At 37.7% G+C, this 17,882-nt stretch overlaps 1 protein-coding gene across 2 annotated transcripts in view; it reads right to left on the minus strand.

The window, feature by feature from the left end:
• Positions 1-262: 262 nt before the first annotated feature.
• Positions 263-17,882, minus strand: part of spon1a (spondin 1a) — a 65,948-nt gene continuing 48,328 nt past the window's right edge. Inside the window, exons 8-16 of one of the 2 annotated variants that reach the window (XM_024296107.2) lie at positions 13,227-13,428; positions 11,868-12,008; positions 10,622-10,697; positions 10,302-10,484; positions 4,601-4,771; positions 4,297-4,464; positions 3,962-4,126; positions 1,271-1,537; positions 263-1,131 (exon numbers count right to left, since the gene is read on the minus strand). In XM_024296107.2, the coding sequence (XP_024151875.1) occupies positions 968-1,131; positions 1,271-1,537; positions 3,962-4,126; positions 4,297-4,464; positions 4,601-4,771; positions 10,302-10,484; positions 10,622-10,697; positions 11,868-12,008; positions 13,227-13,428 (1,537 nt within the window). In that variant the 3' untranslated portion in view covers positions 263-967. The remainder of the gene's footprint in view (positions 1,132-1,270; positions 1,538-3,961; positions 4,127-4,296; positions 4,465-4,600; positions 4,772-10,301; positions 10,485-10,621; positions 10,698-11,867; positions 12,009-13,226; positions 13,429-17,882) is intronic. The other variant, XM_024296108.2, reaches the window with a different exon arrangement.

A 17,882-nucleotide genomic window follows, 5' to 3' on the forward strand; every position in this document is an offset into this window, starting at 1 on the left:
ATTGACAATTCTTTATTGTCAATACACATCATACATGTGTACTACCAATCAAAAATTAGATATACTTCACATAACTCTTCCTATGATCCTGAATAAGTGTGAAAAATGAGTTTAATATTTAGTAGAAGTCCTCTAGTTTTATGACAAGAATGACCAGGAGAGAAAAAGGTTTTAAGCTTGTTGTCACCATCTAGTGGCAGCTAAACTATGCACCCATAGTCATTCTAAACATTAAACTCCAAAATAATGACAAAACAGATCCTTGAGGTCAGATGTCACGTTTAATTTAATTGCAAACTTGAAAATATCCCAAAATATTAATACGTTAGGGGATATAAAGAAACAGAAGGGCATACATCTAGAAAACATCTACACAAGACTTTGGTAAAAATCTTTTGACACATTTTTATAAAAACAAAATACACAGAAATTAACACATCTTCTAACAATGTTCCAAACATATAGATGTCAGTCATCTACATGTACACCAACAGAGCCGGGTAAAAAAATTCAATCTTGCATTTTGTGTCCTACAAACGACTAAACCATTAAAGGCATATAAAACACTGGAATGGTTGGGTATCTGTGCTTTGAAGTGTGGATTATATTGTACTACTGAAGGATACCACAAGAGATAATGGCTATTAATCTTAGCCGCAACTTTATGTTTCATAATTATAGTTATCATACCACATCAATATTACAGTTATGCTGCAGAAAGTGGTGTGCATGTCAGAGCTGGTTTCAAAGCAGCGCAATCCTTTACTTTTTTAATCCAGAGTTTTGCAGGCAGATCATAAAGTTCATCTTTTGTTGAACGGCATCCAAACCAAGTCTGGACTTAGAGGTTCAGGAACTTGAATTTCAGCCCTAAGAGGAGTGCATTGTTGCGAGAAAGTGTCCCGTAAATCTTCTAAGTGCCACTGCCATCCCTCTCCTCAGCTCCACCCTGATTCTTTACTTCTTTCTAGCAGGGATGCACATTGCAAGCCCTGATCTCCTTCCTTTCTTTGCAACTGGACAGCTGGGCAGTCTTAAACTTTTGCTTTACTGTCATGAGCCGCTCTTGAATCCCTCCACCGCACTGTTTGGTACACTCTGTCCAGCTCGACCATGGCCTCATTTTGCACCCTTTGAGTAGGAGACATGAAATGTAAATAAAGAAGAGGTCACAGAATTAAGATTTTAAGATATCTAGAACCTTGTTTGGCAGTGCAGCAGTACAAAAAAAGGTGAACATGTCTGTAGATTTCTATCAAATTATACCCACCTGGATGCTCAGAGGTGACCTCAGTTTTGACCTGTTTGCTTCTCCGTTTTTCACGCTGTTCCTTGCGTCGTTTCTTTTCGTCATTGTTGCCCTGGCCGCGGCTGCACTTTCTAACCTTACATTTCTTCCTCTGGATGGTTTCAGGACAGGGATCTCCACCAAACTGAGGTTCCATTGTGACTGCGCGTGTTCGGATTGTGTGACCCTTCCCACAAGATTTATTGCACTCTGACCACTCTGTCCAGTCTGACATGGCACAGTCTATAGCTGAAGGCACAGACATGAACAGATGGAAGAACATAAGAATAAGCTATGGCACACACAGGACAGGCTATAAGAGTTTGTGACAGTAATAGAGGAGTTACCAACGCAATGTCTATACCAGAGAAGACCAATGCCACTTTTTGATGCAGTACTTTACCTCTTTCACTTGAACCACACCAGAGTTTGATGAGATTTAACACTCCCCTAAATGGAGCAAACTTCCCAATTAAATAAATTCTGATCCAGACCAAACAGTTTTTTCAGTAAAATGACACTTTTAATGAGAAAACGTGTTACTTTTAGTGAAATTACTTGAGTCCAAGTTACTCTTTGCTAATTAAAATATAATGTTCTTTGTATTTGAAAATAAATGAATAAAAAAACTAAATTAAAAAGAATCACCTTAAGTAAGTAAGTTTCGACTCTTCTACTTAATGATGCCTAAAATGGTAACAGCCTCTGAACTGCAGAAAAAAATGATTGCAACTAGATTACTATCCTTACGGCACAATTTTTTTTTATTAACTTGTCCTGTCCAACAGCTTTTTTTACTGCACAACCTAATTATGAATTGTAACGGTTTAGAGGGAAACACAACCAAAAAGATGGCAAGAGCATACATTTATAGGTGAAAAAATTAGTTTATTTTCTGTCCTAACAAAAGCTTCATCTGAATAAACAATAGTCAATGTAATAGTAATATTTTGATTTTTTTTTAAGTTAGTCTACCTTTCGTGAGGAATCAGTAGAATTAGGAGAGTCAAAATTCACACATGCAAATTGAAATCAAGTTAATATTTAAAAAAAAGGTCAAATGTTTCATAGAAACACACAGTACTGGATTAAGAGGAATATCATAAAGTATAACCTTCTGCACTGTGAATTGAAGATATGTATAATAAATCCCAAATTAATATAATTTAATTTCTTATGTAAATTTATAACCCAATGCAGTAGGACATGCATTCGACAATCGGGAGTTAATGATTAGGTTGTTTTATTCCCTTTCCAAGCATTCCAATGTGTCTTTTCTTTTTTACTTCACAAATATATATATATATATACACAGTATATTAGGTGTTCACACTTGGAACTCTGAAAACTAAGAAAATAATAATAACTGATACACAAAAGTGGCTCATCTTTAGTTAAAAAGGGTTTAACCTCTTTAGTCTGAGACTAGAAAGATCAAAGATTACACAGCGTTTCGCTGCTGTGTGTAGCTCTTGTAAACTAGAAGCAACATTTGTTGCATGTATTCTGGTCCGTCCAGGTGGAGTTATCTGACAGGACTGTCATGTCACCTGGACTTATTGTAGAGTTAAAAGATTCAGTTCTTCATCCAAGGAACGTTTTCAGTCTGAAATAAAGCAAGCTTTATTTCAAGATGGTTTCACTTTTGTAAGTCAGTGGATCATTGAAGTGAACCATGGAAAGCTACTAATTTGAGTATTGTATGCACAGCCTGTCCAATTACTTTGTGTTGTGATTTTAGTTTGACAAAACAGTATTGTAAACTGGGGCAAGATTAGTTTGAGTCCACTGCAGAAATCTATATTTTAACATAAATTGCTTCCTTAGTTTGAACCTCTGACTCAGGTCCTCTGGTGTTGCTCCCTCTGTGTTAAGCCAGCCTTCTACAAAACTTTCTAAGGGAGTCATCTGAATGAGTGGTGAAATGTGATATTATGACTCAACTTCTGGATAAATCAGAGCATTCATTGACATCCTTCTATTTAGTCATTGTTTTGTTTCTCCAAAGTAGAATTTTGGAGAAGCTTCACTTCATTACAATACACTACATTAGTTCTCTTGTGTTTGAGATTTCTTGCTGAATTTCCTGGGAATGCTTCCACAAGCCTCTATCAGTATCACGCAGGACTTGTAGGCCTGCTTCTTCTGGCAGTTTTTGAATGTCTATTTGAACCAACATTCTTTCCTATTGGATTGAGTTCAGTACATTGTAATGGCCAGAATGAGACATGAGATTTGTTTTGTAAATGCATGGGTTTAAAGTCAGAATGAATGTAGAACAATTTGTCTTCACAGACCCAGATGTAGCATTAAGTTCACATTCTCCACAGCAGGGACTGAGCAGCACGCATTGTACATGTCAGTAGGAAAGAGCACGCAGTCTTCCCTACCAGCCTACATACTAAGCCCACGTAATCCTAGAAAATGCTTTGAAAGATTAGCTGCTAAGTTTGCATATTGCATATATCTGGAGAATTACGTTCTAGGAGTGGAGTGTTTATTTGAAAGTGGATTTGGATTCAAAGCATGTGATACAAAAGAATAAAAAAGAGGCTTTGCAACCTCATTACTCCGAGGTTGTGTCTCTGAATCACAGATCCAGGTTAAAAATATGTTGTTGTTAATCACCATAAAAATATGTGCATGTGTGCAGTGTATTGGTTTGTAACTTACGACATTCTGGCAACATGCACTTTTCTACTTGTTCCAACTCTTCCGTACACTCCCCCAGCTCCAAAGGTGACTTGAGCACACGATGTCTTGTTCTGGAACCTTTTCCACATGTTACGCTGCAGTCGCTCCATTCAGACCATGGAGTCAGCAGACATGGGATTGTATCTGTAACACAAGTCACACAGAGAGTCTTAAAAAGAGTGTCATTTACTTATCTGGAGGGTTTACATATTCTATGCGGAATAAAAAACAAAGATGTTAAAGCAAAATTTATTCTAATCTCAGCTGAAAAGAAGAAATATTTACATTTTTGGAGCAGAAAATGGGCTACTTACGACATTCTGGCATCATGCACTTCTCCACTTCCAGAACCTCTGCCCCACAAATGGAGCCATCTGCAGGAGGCATCTTCACCATGCGCTCTCTCCGCTTCATGCCAAGACCACAGGTGGCACTGCAAGCATCCCATTCTCCCCACTCTGTAACCAAGCAACTGCTTGGGGCTGAGACCAAGAATACAAAAAAAAAAGTTAATACAGTATAATTTTCTATTCAGTATGTAGTAAAAACCCCAAACATGTAATCAAAAATTAGATGCTGATTCAGGTTAAATGAACGGGACAAACAAGAGAAACTGACTGCAGTCCTCGTTGACCACGCAGTTCTCAGTCTCTTCGGTGGGCAACGTGCAGATAGAGCCATCCTCGGGGAATTGTTTGACGTAACGCTCCCGGGAACGTATACCTGCCCCACAGGACATACTGCATGGAGACCAGGTGATCCACTCTGACATCATACAGGTGGAACCGTCTAAAGACAAAAAGAAAAGCAACTTAGTTCCTACTGAAATGCCTATTTTAAAGTATTGTTTTCTGGGAGAGACCCAGTGCCTCTAACATGCTGGGCATTTGACAACTTGCCTGGCACTGACTGACTACCAGAAAATGGTGCCTGGTATGTCAGAGTTACTGTTTTCTGGTGGACAATCAGTGCCTCAGATATGCTAGGAATTTGGACCGTGAGAGATTAGGAATCAATGGAGAAAATGTGAGGAGAGGGGGTAACTGAGTAGTTTTCAGGGTTGGTTGTCAAAGTTTTGCCTCTGTCAAACTTGCTGTTACTAGACATTTATAACAGAGTTTAATCATTATCTTTGAAAATTAAGATTTTTGCAAGAAATGTTTGCTGTTTTACCAAAGGGGCCAGGAATCTGCTGAAAAAAAAAATAAAAACAAGAACAAAAAATCTCCAAAACATTTACATTAAGCCAATTTAAAGACAATCCACATTAAATTAGAGGTTTAATTCTGACTAGATTGCCAATCAGATAGAGGCTGGTTGTGTATTTAGGGGAAATCCTAAGTATTAATACAACACATGTTTAAGCAATGGTAATTTAAAAGTTTAGAAGAATGGAATGAAATGATGACATTGTCTTTTTTCACTTTATATTTCCTTACTTTTAGGGGGAAAAAAATGGATAGCACTTATCCAACATGTTATTTGTTAATTGTTTTGATTGTGCTGTATATTCTTCTTTAATCAGTTAAACACATAGAATTTGAGTTCATCTCTTTTTTTTTTTTTTGGTAGTCAGTCTTAAGACCAGGGGCAGACCTACCATTAGACAAATGTAGGCAATCGCCTGGGGCACCCAACACTCTGGGGGCCCCGACCTGAACACTGCATAAAAGTGTCTAAAATGAATTTTGTCATTTAAAAAAAAAAAAAAATCACTGAAATGGCATAGAATTGATCACGTCGAAGTGTTTCGTCCTCCTGAGTGTGCACATTGAATAAATGTAAGGTATTTTCCAGGTAAAAAAAATATATTTTTTTAATGTTTAGCAAAACATTTGGATTCTTCATATTAAGCCTGTCTCAAAATAGATCAGTAGCGAAGTTATTTGCCGTTCTCCCCTTGGTAAAGATACAAAAAGAACATTATAATGTATGCAAAAGCTGCAGAGGGCCCCACGTTATTTTCCCCTGGAGCCCCCAAACTGCTAAGTCTGCCACTGCTTCAGATGCCTTAATTTCTGTAAGTGCCAAGACTATGCATTAAACTCCACATGGGGTCAAACATCTACAAATTCTACAAGAATGTGGCCGAGGCCACGGATGTATCCTCCCATTTCCATGAATTTGTCTTCATGGAAAAGGAAAGGAAAACAATATGTCCAGAAAATGTCTTAGATTTACTCTAAGAGACAACAGCACAGCAAACACCAATTCATGATTAGTCCACATTCAAGCAAACTCAGTTTGTTGAAGCAGAACACAATGTTTCACTGTGCACAAAGAGATAATTCTGTATAAATGATCATTGGGCGAGTAAAGTAGATAAAACTAGAGTTGGAGCGCACACAGCAGATGGCAAACCAACACTTTCCAAATATGTTAAAACTGACAGCTGTTCTCTAATATATCCAGCATAAACATTTGCTAGAAGTTCACTGTCAAAAAACTAGTTCACTCAAGCACATTTTCTCACTGTCATCCACACAATGTTTTGCACTCTACACCCACCAACTATCTGTCACTGTGAAAAACGTAGCATTTTACCAGAGGGACAGAAAGTATTTAGAGTACTTGAAGTAAATATCTGCTTTACTCCAGATATTTATAATGGGAAAACATGCATTATGGAAATGAGATAATGTTTAAATATTTCTCTGAAAGTACAAACTTCTTTATAACTTACTCTGTATCATATTGAACCTCCAGGGGAAAGAGGCATCTTAAAGGTAACTGCTCTACTTTACCACAGTGGCGGGCCGTCAGGGCCTGCAAGGCCTTCTCTGCTGGCCTAAAAATATCTGAATCACAGACTGATATTAATTATTATTTATTTCCGTGAATACGTATTCTATAATTCCAAATGCTCTGTCTTCGTCCTTTCATTGCTGTCTCCCTGGCTGCGCTGCTTCCAGACGTGTATTTTCGTATTTAAGCATTAACCAATCACATTGCAGCACCATTTTTTTGCTAGGGTCAAAGAAATCTGCCCGGAGGCCTTCACAATCAGTTCTGCGGGCCCTGTAGCATAAAATAATTGTCGACCAAACTGTTGCTTCAACCAATCAGATTTGGAGTAGGCGAAACCAAGACCAGCTAGCAGGCGCACGGAAACGTCATCAATTTCACGAGCCTTGTTTGGATAGCTCGCAGCTCGCTCTGGTTCTGCTGACGGACACAGGTGCCGAGGAGCAGCGTGTCAGGTTTGAAGATGTTACCAGTGGAAAGCGTCTCATCGTCTGATTTTTGGTGGAAAATGAATGTCTGGGTAAAGTTGTGGCACAGTTTTGTCTGGCACGGGTAAAGGAGTTCCGTGACTCCGTTGAGCGGGAGTGAAGCTGATACGAGGAAATCTACAAGGCCCCCTGAACGCACCACGGGCGCGTGCAGCGCAAAATCCTCGCACGCACTACCGACAATATTATTTTCCAGACACAGACCAGATTTCAAGATCACAAAAACTGATGTTTGTCTCCCTCCTCGACCACAAGAGGCTTCAGGAATACCAGAACATTTTCCAGCTTATCACAGCCACGGAACACTTTCCATCTGCGAAACGCACGGATTCTGCACGACAGAGTGATTGAAATCTTCTTGAGGATAGAAAGGATGGATTTTGTGTTTAAATAATCTGGATTTTTGGTGAGTAAAATTTTGCTATCTCCCTACATAATATTGAAATTTTATCAGGTTATTTTTTATGCTTTTGGTGTGTGTGTGGCAGTTGTACCTGCACTAGAAGTTTTATTGCCATAAAATAGTTAATGAGGGTTGGATTGATTCAGATGGAGCACTACTGAAGGCCTAGGTGTAAAATGCACGGCCCGCCACTGCTTTACCAGTGTGCTTTTCTACATAACATTCAATGGCTGACATCACAGATTTGCATCTACATTGACATTTTTTGTGTATCTATTTTTAGAAAATCTAACTTCAAATGTGTCTGTATACATTAAGATTTCTTACAGTGACAGATTTATTTAGGCTTAGAACAGTCAACAGAGCCCGTGGAAAAGATAAACAGATTATTTTTTGTATCATATTGTTCAATTTTTATGCTGTTTAGGAAATTGTGATATTTGTACAACAAAAAAAACAACTTTTTTAAACCTGAGATTAGACATGAAATCATTTAATAATTAAAAATCCGCAGTTTAGTAAAGAAATTGTTTTAGATTCCTTTAACATATCCAGTTTAGTGGTTAAAATTAAAGCTAAAAATCATATGTATTGAAAAATATTTAAAAGCTTGAATGCTGTGTGTAGCCTCACTTACACCAAATAGAAGATAATTTGAAGTAGAGCAATAATGAGGGAAAATATGCCAAAAAAACTCTTTTTTCTTCTCATCCTGTAGCACAGTCCTGACATTTGACACAGTTTTCTGTCATGTTTTTATGGTTCTTTTTTTTATGCATGGATCTTTCTCATTATCAAACTCACATATTCAATTTGAATCAGAGTCCCAAGTACAGACAATGCTTTATATTTCTCTCTTCAATTTGCTGCTCTGCTGAGCTTTAAGCAGAACCCAGCAGGGATTCAGTGCCCACCATTGTTTAAGGTCCTGCCACATCTTACAAAAACATACTAGGCAGAACTGTTGGGATTCGAGAAACTCTGTATTCCTTTTTTGCCAATAGAGACGTTGTGTCTGCCTATGAAGCAACGGCCTTTGCCATGAAGAGGAAGGTGACAGACAACAGTAAAAAGGTTCAGTCCCGACATGTGAGGGAAGACTGTTTTCATGTCTGTAATCGTGTGCTTGGTTTAAGCAGCTTAACACAGAGAATATGAGCTTGTCTTTAAAAGCCTTTATCTCTATTGGTGCCATGACTTTCACTCATAAGGTAAATGTGTTGCCATGCTCAGCTTTGCTTTTGTTTCTTGGCACAGGAAAACATTTAATTTCGTTTGAGCCCATTTTGTCTATAGTGTTAAAAATGTTGTTGGAAGAAGTTTGTGATGAACTTTTAGAATAGCATGCATCAGGTGTTGTCAGTGGCATAAACACCTGTACATAGCATGAATCAGCTATGTACTGTTGGCTTACAGTGATGGTCTCTCATAGTGGTCTCCAATAATCATCTCTCTCTGAGTTCCTGAAACGTTGTGATCAGAGAGCAGCGACACTACATGTGTGATCACTTGTAACAGCTAGAACTAAACCAGACTTTTCTCATTGTTCACAGAGCAGAACACAGCAGCACCTTCCATCCTAATGGCCGTGTTTGTGTCTGCATTGTGTTGACACAAAAAATAGAGAGTCCATGAATGAATGTTTACATCGTCTCTGTCATACGTCTGACGCCCGTACCCCCGCAACACAACCCAAGCTTTTGATATGTCAATTTTGCGTCGAAAAGTTGCAGAAACAGGAAACAAATCTGGGTTTCAAAATAAAAACTTCCATTGTACTTTCAAAATAAAAAAAAAAATGTATATAAAGTGTTATTTAAAAATTTACAGTAACATGCTCACGTTAAGACAGATTATAACACCGGCATCCATTTTCAACATGGATGATGAAAGTTTAAATTCAGAAACAAAAATATTACACAATTTATGACAGATAACATGCATTTTACTAGGACTCGATGAAGAGGGCAAAGTTTTGGATAAACTACTCAACACAGACGTGGGCGGGACAAACCACTCCTTCAAACAGACTAGATACATGGAGGCAATATTGAGAGTAACTGATGGTCGAATAACGGACTCAACGGAGACACATCGCAGATTAACCATCCTAAATACGGCACAAATCTCCATCTTATTTAACATAAGTATGACAAAATCCAGGAGGAACCTGAATATGTTTCAATAATTGGTTTTCAAGACTTTTTACAGTCTACAGATGTTTGTATTTTTTTTGTAAGTTGATCCTGTTGGTGCAATTTGTTTTACAATAAAAAAAAAAATCTGACTCTTGTTTTGTTCTTGTCCAAAAAAATATTTGATATTCATTCATCAAATGTGCCAAATTTGATCAATACTGATTTTGTAAGCAAACTGTTAAATGTTTTCTTTCTAAATTTGGAAAAAAACAAACAAAAAAAATCTGAAATTTGAGTTTATGATTTTAGATTTAATTATGAGCCCCATGAACATGCATAAAATGTGTTTTTCCATGTTTTCCCTGAGTGTGATAACATTGTTAACATAAATAGCTTTTTAAACATACAGTATAATACAAATGATGAATGTGCCATCAATTAAAAACAAGAGCTCACAGAAGGGATTATAGGTTTCTAAAATATGAGATAATTTTATTTCATTTTGAAGGTTTTCAGTAACTCTTACTCATTAGTGACATACCCACCCTCATCACTGCATCCTGGCCCCATACAGGGCTCAAAATCCTGAGTGTGTGGGCAGGGAACACTCAGGTCCAGTTGGGCCTTCAGCATCCTCTGCCTCATCCGCTTGCCCTTTTCACAAGTGGCTGAGCTGCAGGCAGACCACGGAGACCAGTTGGAGTATATGCATGTTTCTGGAGTGTCATCTGCAGGGTTAAAAAAGAGAAAGGACATCCCATTACAGAGCCAATACTGTTGTATTTATTTTTTAAGGTTGAATTGTGTTGTTCTTTTGTTTGAGTGTAGCAAAAAGAGAGAGAGGAAATGGCAACAGGATGAATACCTTCCTCTTTTTCCTCCTGGGCAATATCGGCAACAATGTCGTCCACATTATCTGGAACTATGTTGCACTGCTCTCCCTTAAGAGGACAAACACAGAGATATTAAAAGGGAATGCAATAACTGTGGCTCGCTGAAGGCACACAAAATACAATTATATTGGAATGTCGTGTAAAAATATTTTCACTGCAATCAAAAGCTCATGTTCTCACAGCTGCCTCTAGATGCCACTGAAGGACCGCTAACCTTTCATCATTTTCTGCTTTGCTGCCATATTTTTAGGTTTGTATCTCCTTGAAGTAGAAGGAAACTGATTCCATAAAGCATCATAGTTATTCTTTGATCGTATACATCATTTTTTGATGGCTTCCTAAAAATGCTGCTTCTCTAAAGTACATAGCAATACCACAAAACAGAGCAAAGATTGATCTGTCATTGTGACAGTGAATATTTTCAGCTGCATAAAGAGAACACCAAATCAAAACGCTCAAAAACATCACAGAACTCTGTTTTTTTTGGGGAGGGGAAGCTGCTTATCTTAAAGCATGTCATTCACTGAGCTCTTCAGATTTGCAGAAAGCTGCTTTATCACAGACCTAGATCAGAAAAGAATCATTCAGCTTTCCTTTCTGCAACTGCACCAAAAGGCAAAGTTAAAGTCATCCTGTTTGCGCAATGTTTAATATGAAAAGAGCAAAAACCCTGAACGTAAAGGACCACAGTGTTTAATTCAAGCTATAGGAATGGACGCTATGGAGAGCCGCACATACTTTTGTGCAATGCAGTCTCAGAAGATTATGTATCCTTTTTTTAAAAGGTTATGATAATAGTTTAGGCCGAGTGGGGATTTGACAGGGTTGAAAACCAAAACTGAAATACATTAAAGAACCAGCTCAATTCTTGGTGGATATTAAAGAAAAGAAGATGGATATGTCCCAGAATGGGAATTGTAAGCTAATAATTTTGCATGAAAAAAAAATGATAAAAAAGAGTTTATGCTTATATTTTTATGAAAAATATATATATTTTTTCTTTTTTTCAGATTGTTTTGGCAGTCTTTTAATTCCCTCTTTTAGCTTTTTTTTTTTAAGCAATAAACCAATTATAAAAGTTACAAAAATGTTGACTATTATTATTTGCAAAACCTTCCCTCATGGAAGCATATAAGTAATTATTTACTTGAATAATAACTTAAAACTGGTATTTATTAAATCAAATATGCTGTTATAATATTTGGAGACCAAACAGACCTTTCTTGCAATCCGCTCCACTACCACCCTGGCGACAGGAGTGATGGCCCCTCCCTCGGGATCATAAAATGGACTCTGTGGGTGATCCAGACTGGTCAAGGGGCGAATCTTTTCCTGGGGTGCAGTTGGCTTGTTGGAAGACTACAAGGAACCAAATGTAAAATGGAAAAAAGAAGAAAAATGACTAAAACCCAAGAAACTTCTGCAGTAAAAAACAACACAATTTATTTTTAGAACACAGAGCGCTCCACATAAAACAGCACAAGGCCATTCAACATCGCACAAAGCCAAAGTCAACAAAAGTTCAAAGTCAGGGAACAGCTGTGAACGAGCATTGTTCTTTACAGAGAAGATGCTCCTATTACTCTGTAGTAAAGGTCTGCCAGCATGGGGCTAATAGAAGCAATGCCGGAGGGAGTGTGGAGGCAAAAGACCAGCCCATTCTTTACCCCCCGAACTGAGGACATTCAGAAAAAAAATAACACAATTAAGCACCCTTTGTGTCTGTGTTAGAGAGGGAAAGGGTAAGCAGAGTGGCCACTGATTAAATGGTACAGTTAAACTAATGGTGCGAAGTAATGGCCATTACTCTTTACTTTCACAGAGTTAAAGTCCTCCAAACTTTGCTGGACCTTCTTTTTTTGTCTGAAACTTTGCTTATAAATCAAAACCAACCCTTTGGGAATGCTAATTTAGCAATTCAATTAGTATCTTCATCTTTAAAGTGGGTATCTGAGACAGGTTAAGAAGAACTATTGATACAATAACTGTCACATTTTTGAGTGTCAGGTAAAATGTGAGTTAAAACCACAGATGAGTCGCTATGTTCACTAGGTCTTTCAGTTGAAAGATTTGTTAAAAGTCTTATGCTACGTTCACACTGGGCTCAGAAATGCACATTCAAGTGGCCGCATTTGATGAAAAAGTCTATGTAAAAGCCTGTAAACTTTCAGGCTTCTGCGTTCAAAACTCTTGCAGTTACCTTTGGATACGCACGTTTTTAAGGCAGTTTTCAGGCTCTATGTACATAATGTGCTGTGTTTAAGGATGCATTAAAAATCAATCAGGAAGTCAGATAAGATGGAAGTGCCAACCATTTGAAAAGGGATCATGGAGAAGAAATTAATAGTTGTGGTTTGTGTCCGGCTATCAAGTCTTTCATATATCAGAAAAGAACTGTGAAAGAAAAAGTCTGGAGCAAGATTCACAAGATTTGACATTTCGATTCTAGGAGTAATCTTTGGGTTCCTCAGTAACAGATACTTCAGAAAACCAAGTTTCATTGTTTTGTTACAATTTTCTACATTCTTTTCTTAGTATTACTATTTCAAACATAAATATATGAATATTTGGAATAACCTCATAAGACACTCCACTATCGGTACCCGCATCCCACGGGATCAGGTCCTGGACCACTTTCTGGACCCAACCACACTCCTTGGTACACAAGTTCTCTGCAGACAGACCCACGTTCCAGTCCGGACTGGGTCCCATCATGGTCAGGAAGGACATTAAATGACGGATCCGATCCACTGAGAACTCAGCTGAAGGGGCTGCGCGCCTGTGAGAGAAAATAAGCCTGAGTGATAGATTCAGAGATAGAGGCTCATGGATCAAGCTTATATAGGTCAAAAGGGGGAGGATAAGATGTTGTGTTCAAAAACTAAAGACATGTTAGATATAATGGTTTAGAAAAGTTTTTTAGATCCCCTATTTTAGTTAAAAAAAAAAACCTTGACACCTTTATTCATAGAGGGAACTCAAAATGCTTTGAGTTTGAAATACCCAACATTTTTTTTTTCCAGTCTGACCTCAATATTTCTGTTTTTTATTTTTTTTCGGTGAAACAACAATGCTTAGTTTAGTTTATTGTCTATTTTGTGCTATTTTGATGATTCTTGATTTGTATTGTTTAATGGCCTACTTACTTCCTGCTCTGACCTGTCATGATCACAGCAGGGTTCAGTTTCAGTCACCACGCTTGTTCCACACTTGTTGTTGACCTTTAAACACACCACACCACCTCCAGCAGTTTTAGTTAGTATTTGCAGAGTTTCTGCATTGTTATCCTGTATTATTTTCCTTGCTTTAGTTTATCTTTTTTTGTTGCTGCTATTTCTGAATGTCTCCTACTAACTGCATCGCTTGTACTCTCCACTAAGGGTGGGCCATACTGGGAAATTGGGCATCGATTAGATACCAAGTAATTACAGGGCTAGAACTGCCAATATCCATACTGATACTTTTTCCTTGAAATGTTGTGATTATAGAATTATTTTGGAGCTAAGTTTTTTTTTTCTTTTTTTGTTAAATAAGTACAAATACAAATGTTACATAGACACAGTGTTGCCAGATTGGACAGCTTTTCACTCAAAATCAGCAGGTTTTTGCTAAAATTTGTCATTTCTTCACCCAATTTGGCAACACTACAGACAATTAGACATGCATTAACTCCATAAGTAAATTCAAGTACTTCAATGCATGTATTAAAGAAATGCTGCGACAAAAGTATCGATCTCATCAAGCTAGTATCGATACTTCACCTAGTTATTGATACTATTGATTCTCAGATTGATCTGGTCACCTCGACTTTCCACTGCAACAGGAAAAAAAAGGGTCTGGTCAGTAAATGAACTCTAAAGTTTTTTTTTTTTTTAAATTGCGTCCCAAAATAGTGATGAATCCTGGTAGACTTGACAAAGCCCCATGTAGAGGAAGGTAACAAATATGAGGTCTCCCGCTTTGACAAGTAGACCGGTCCGCCGTTTTAATTGGTTTGTGGAAAGGTTCTTGATGTAATGTCAAAGATTATGATGTGTTTTTAAAGAAATACGGCACCTCCTCCCCTTTACTCTTTTGTCTGTAATCTCTCAAACTGTAGTGTCAAAAATCCTTGTGTCGGTTAGACACATAGTACTACCGCACAACTCCTATTCCCACTGTGTCCTCATTAGCTCTCCAGTGGTCACACATCTCCCATGAAGATCAAAGCGCGACACGTGTGAAATGTTCTCCTGCCTGCTCTCCAATTTGCTCCTGCCTTCCATCCTTGACATTTCCGCTTTAACTTGTCTAGATTCCTCCTTCTGTTCTGGGTTTTATTCAGTCTTTTTGAAGCTCAGTCAGCTGCATCCACATGTATCTGGATATAACAGAGAAATAAAATGTGCTAGAATGACCAACGGAAATCACTTTATACCGTCCAAATCAGCTAAGAAAATACAAAAAGTCTGGGGATTAATATTACTGGTTACTAATAAACTTTTAACGTATATTTTGAATGAAAATATTCTAAAATGTAGATTGAGATAAAATAAAAAAACAATCAGTAAAAAAAAAAGTCAGAAATAATAATAACCCTATGAAATGAAAGCTAAACTATAGGACTCTATGTCTGACAACTGATTTATCTACAGTACATCATCTCATCCTCAAACTGTGAGAAAACACGTCACATTTTGCTTCTGATTCAGAGAAAATAATGACACTCTTTCAGACACACACAGGTATCTATCTGACCATCTGTCCTGACCAGTGATTGACAGCTAAACTAATTACAACCAGTACAAGAATAATTAGGAGTGGGAAGCCTCATCGTACAGCAGACAATGAGCCACATAAAGCTTTTTCTGCTGTATGAATATATTTCACTTCAGCTCACTTCTGCCCAAGTACACATTACTAATGACAGTTTCGGGGGAGTCTGAAAGAACCCTTATGGCTAGGCAACACAAATCTTTACTTGGCACTCCTAAACTTCTGCTCCACGAACACTGGATGTCTGAGGGATTATTTTAGTCACCTGGGTTCAGCAGGAAGTGAAGTGTAATCCACAGAAAAAGAAGAAGAACATTTTCATTTAGTTTTCTTTTTCTACAAATTGACTATAAAAGCTAAGAAAGGTGGCAGCTAATGACTGTAAATGAGAACTGGACTGAGTAAGTGTGACATCATAGAAAATGTCTTGCTTCCGGCTCCAGCATAACAAAGTCTATTCAGTCGCCCTTTTTTTTTGCGATATGAACATTGCCATGTTGGAACCAGAAATCGTCAAAAAGTCGGTCTGTGTCAATTTCTCTATGGCAACCACTCTCACCAATCGGGAGGGAGTTTGTTGGAAATCCACACTCATAACACGTAGAGGCAGTGGCAGGAGAATCTGACAATCAAATGTTTTCAAGGTTTGATGTAAGATCACATTTTATTGAGGCATCTGACTATAACTTGAATAACTTGCCCAAAGGGGAACAAATAGAATTAGAAAAAGCACATTGAAAAAAAGCAGCAGAGCAAGAATGGTTATTTTAACAAATATGACTGAGTAATAGCTGTTCATTTTTCAACAAAATCTATGGGATTTTGGCTTCTTGGAACCATCGGGTACTTCCTATTTGGAACATGAGGAGTCTTTCAATCCAGTTCTCATATACAGTCAATGGTGGCGACATAAGTTCGAGAAAAATAAATTAGAAATAAAATAAATCTTTGCCACAATACTTCACCAATAAATACACACAAACATTCATTCTTGTCAAGCTTCAACAAACCCATCCTATTTTTCAAAGGCTCCTTATTTCACAATGTTGACAGTTAACGTGTTTGTTTTTTTGCTGCTAATAGGACATAACTCTAAGCATCCTTCTCCGGTTATTATAGGAGAGTGTCTAACAAAAGAGAGCTGGCGTGAACTAGTGTCAAAATGTGAACAATGCAGTCTGTGAAGCTGTCAAACAGCTATTGTACATCAGAAAAAAACGAAATAAATGCGAAGTTGTATTAATGAAGAAAAGTTTGCTGAAAACCAAACTCGAAAAGATTACAGTTAAAATGTGATAAAGCAAAGTAGACGCAAATGAGTCAGAAAAGAAGGGAATTTTAAACTGATCATTTAACTTTGGACCATCTTAAGTTACGGCATTAACACTGAGGATCAGCAAACTGACGCAGGCAGCTGGATGATCAAGACGCCATCAGAGAGCAGATCATAGCGTTTACCCCTGACTCACCTCTATTATTGCCTGTTAATATCAAAGGGTAAGTCATTTGTGTGGACTGATAGAGATGGAAGATATCAGCAGCCATATATTCAAGTGCTTGATTATAATATCTACAAAATGAATGAGCAGTGAGAGGACTAATATGGCTGTAACAGCTGAGGTGTTAGAGTTGTGGGTTCATTTGTTTTGTCCTTCCACTGTCTTTACTAGCATCAAATGTTCTTGCTTGAAATCTATTGTTCATTATCTTCTGTAAAATACAGGAGATATATCTATGATTTCTGAATGCTTATCTGGAACATTTTGGGGTCTCTTTACCTAAAATCATTTATGCAGTTTTATGTGTATTTTTTATGCTGTGCTTTATGTATATGCATTTAAAGAAAGACAGCAGTGCTTTCTGTTGATGCACTAAGCTGATGTTTAAAAAGTTTTCATGGAGTGCGAATAAAAAGGCTTCAATCTGTAATAGAAGACCTTTGATTAACATCACAGCCATCGATGAAGGAAGTTGAGAGCGATTTTTGATCCAACAAAAAGGGAATGGTTTAGAAGCCACAGGGGTCAAACATTAGATTGATATGCAGGAGCAAAAGCATAACAGCAGTGGAATGGCCAACTAATTCCCATCGCTCTTTCAGCCTATTACTACCATTTAACACTCAGTTTAATCACACTCCTGTCTCGATGTTCCACAGCTGCACCTGACTTGCTCCTCCTTGATTACTACTGCAAATTACTCTTCGTTAGCCGGGATTGCACTGACACCTCTGAGTCCCATTCCACTCAAGTTCGGTCCTTGTTCAATCAGATCTTTTTCTAGTGTCGTTACCTCCAAGGACTGAAACACTCCTTCCACAGGATGGAATTTCTTCATCATTTTTTTCATCTGACAAGTCTGGGCTTTTGCAGTCTTTAACATTTACAGCCTATGTTTTTCTTTTTAAAATATAGTTTGCAGTAGGCAAAGGCAATAATTACATGTTTACAAATGTTTGACAAATATTCACAAATTTTA

Source organism: Oryzias melastigma, linkage group LG3 (genome assembly GCF_002922805.2).
Source record: "Oryzias melastigma strain HK-1 linkage group LG3, ASM292280v2, whole genome shotgun sequence".
Classification (NCBI taxonomy): domain Eukaryota; kingdom Metazoa; phylum Chordata; class Actinopteri; order Beloniformes; family Adrianichthyidae; genus Oryzias; species Oryzias melastigma.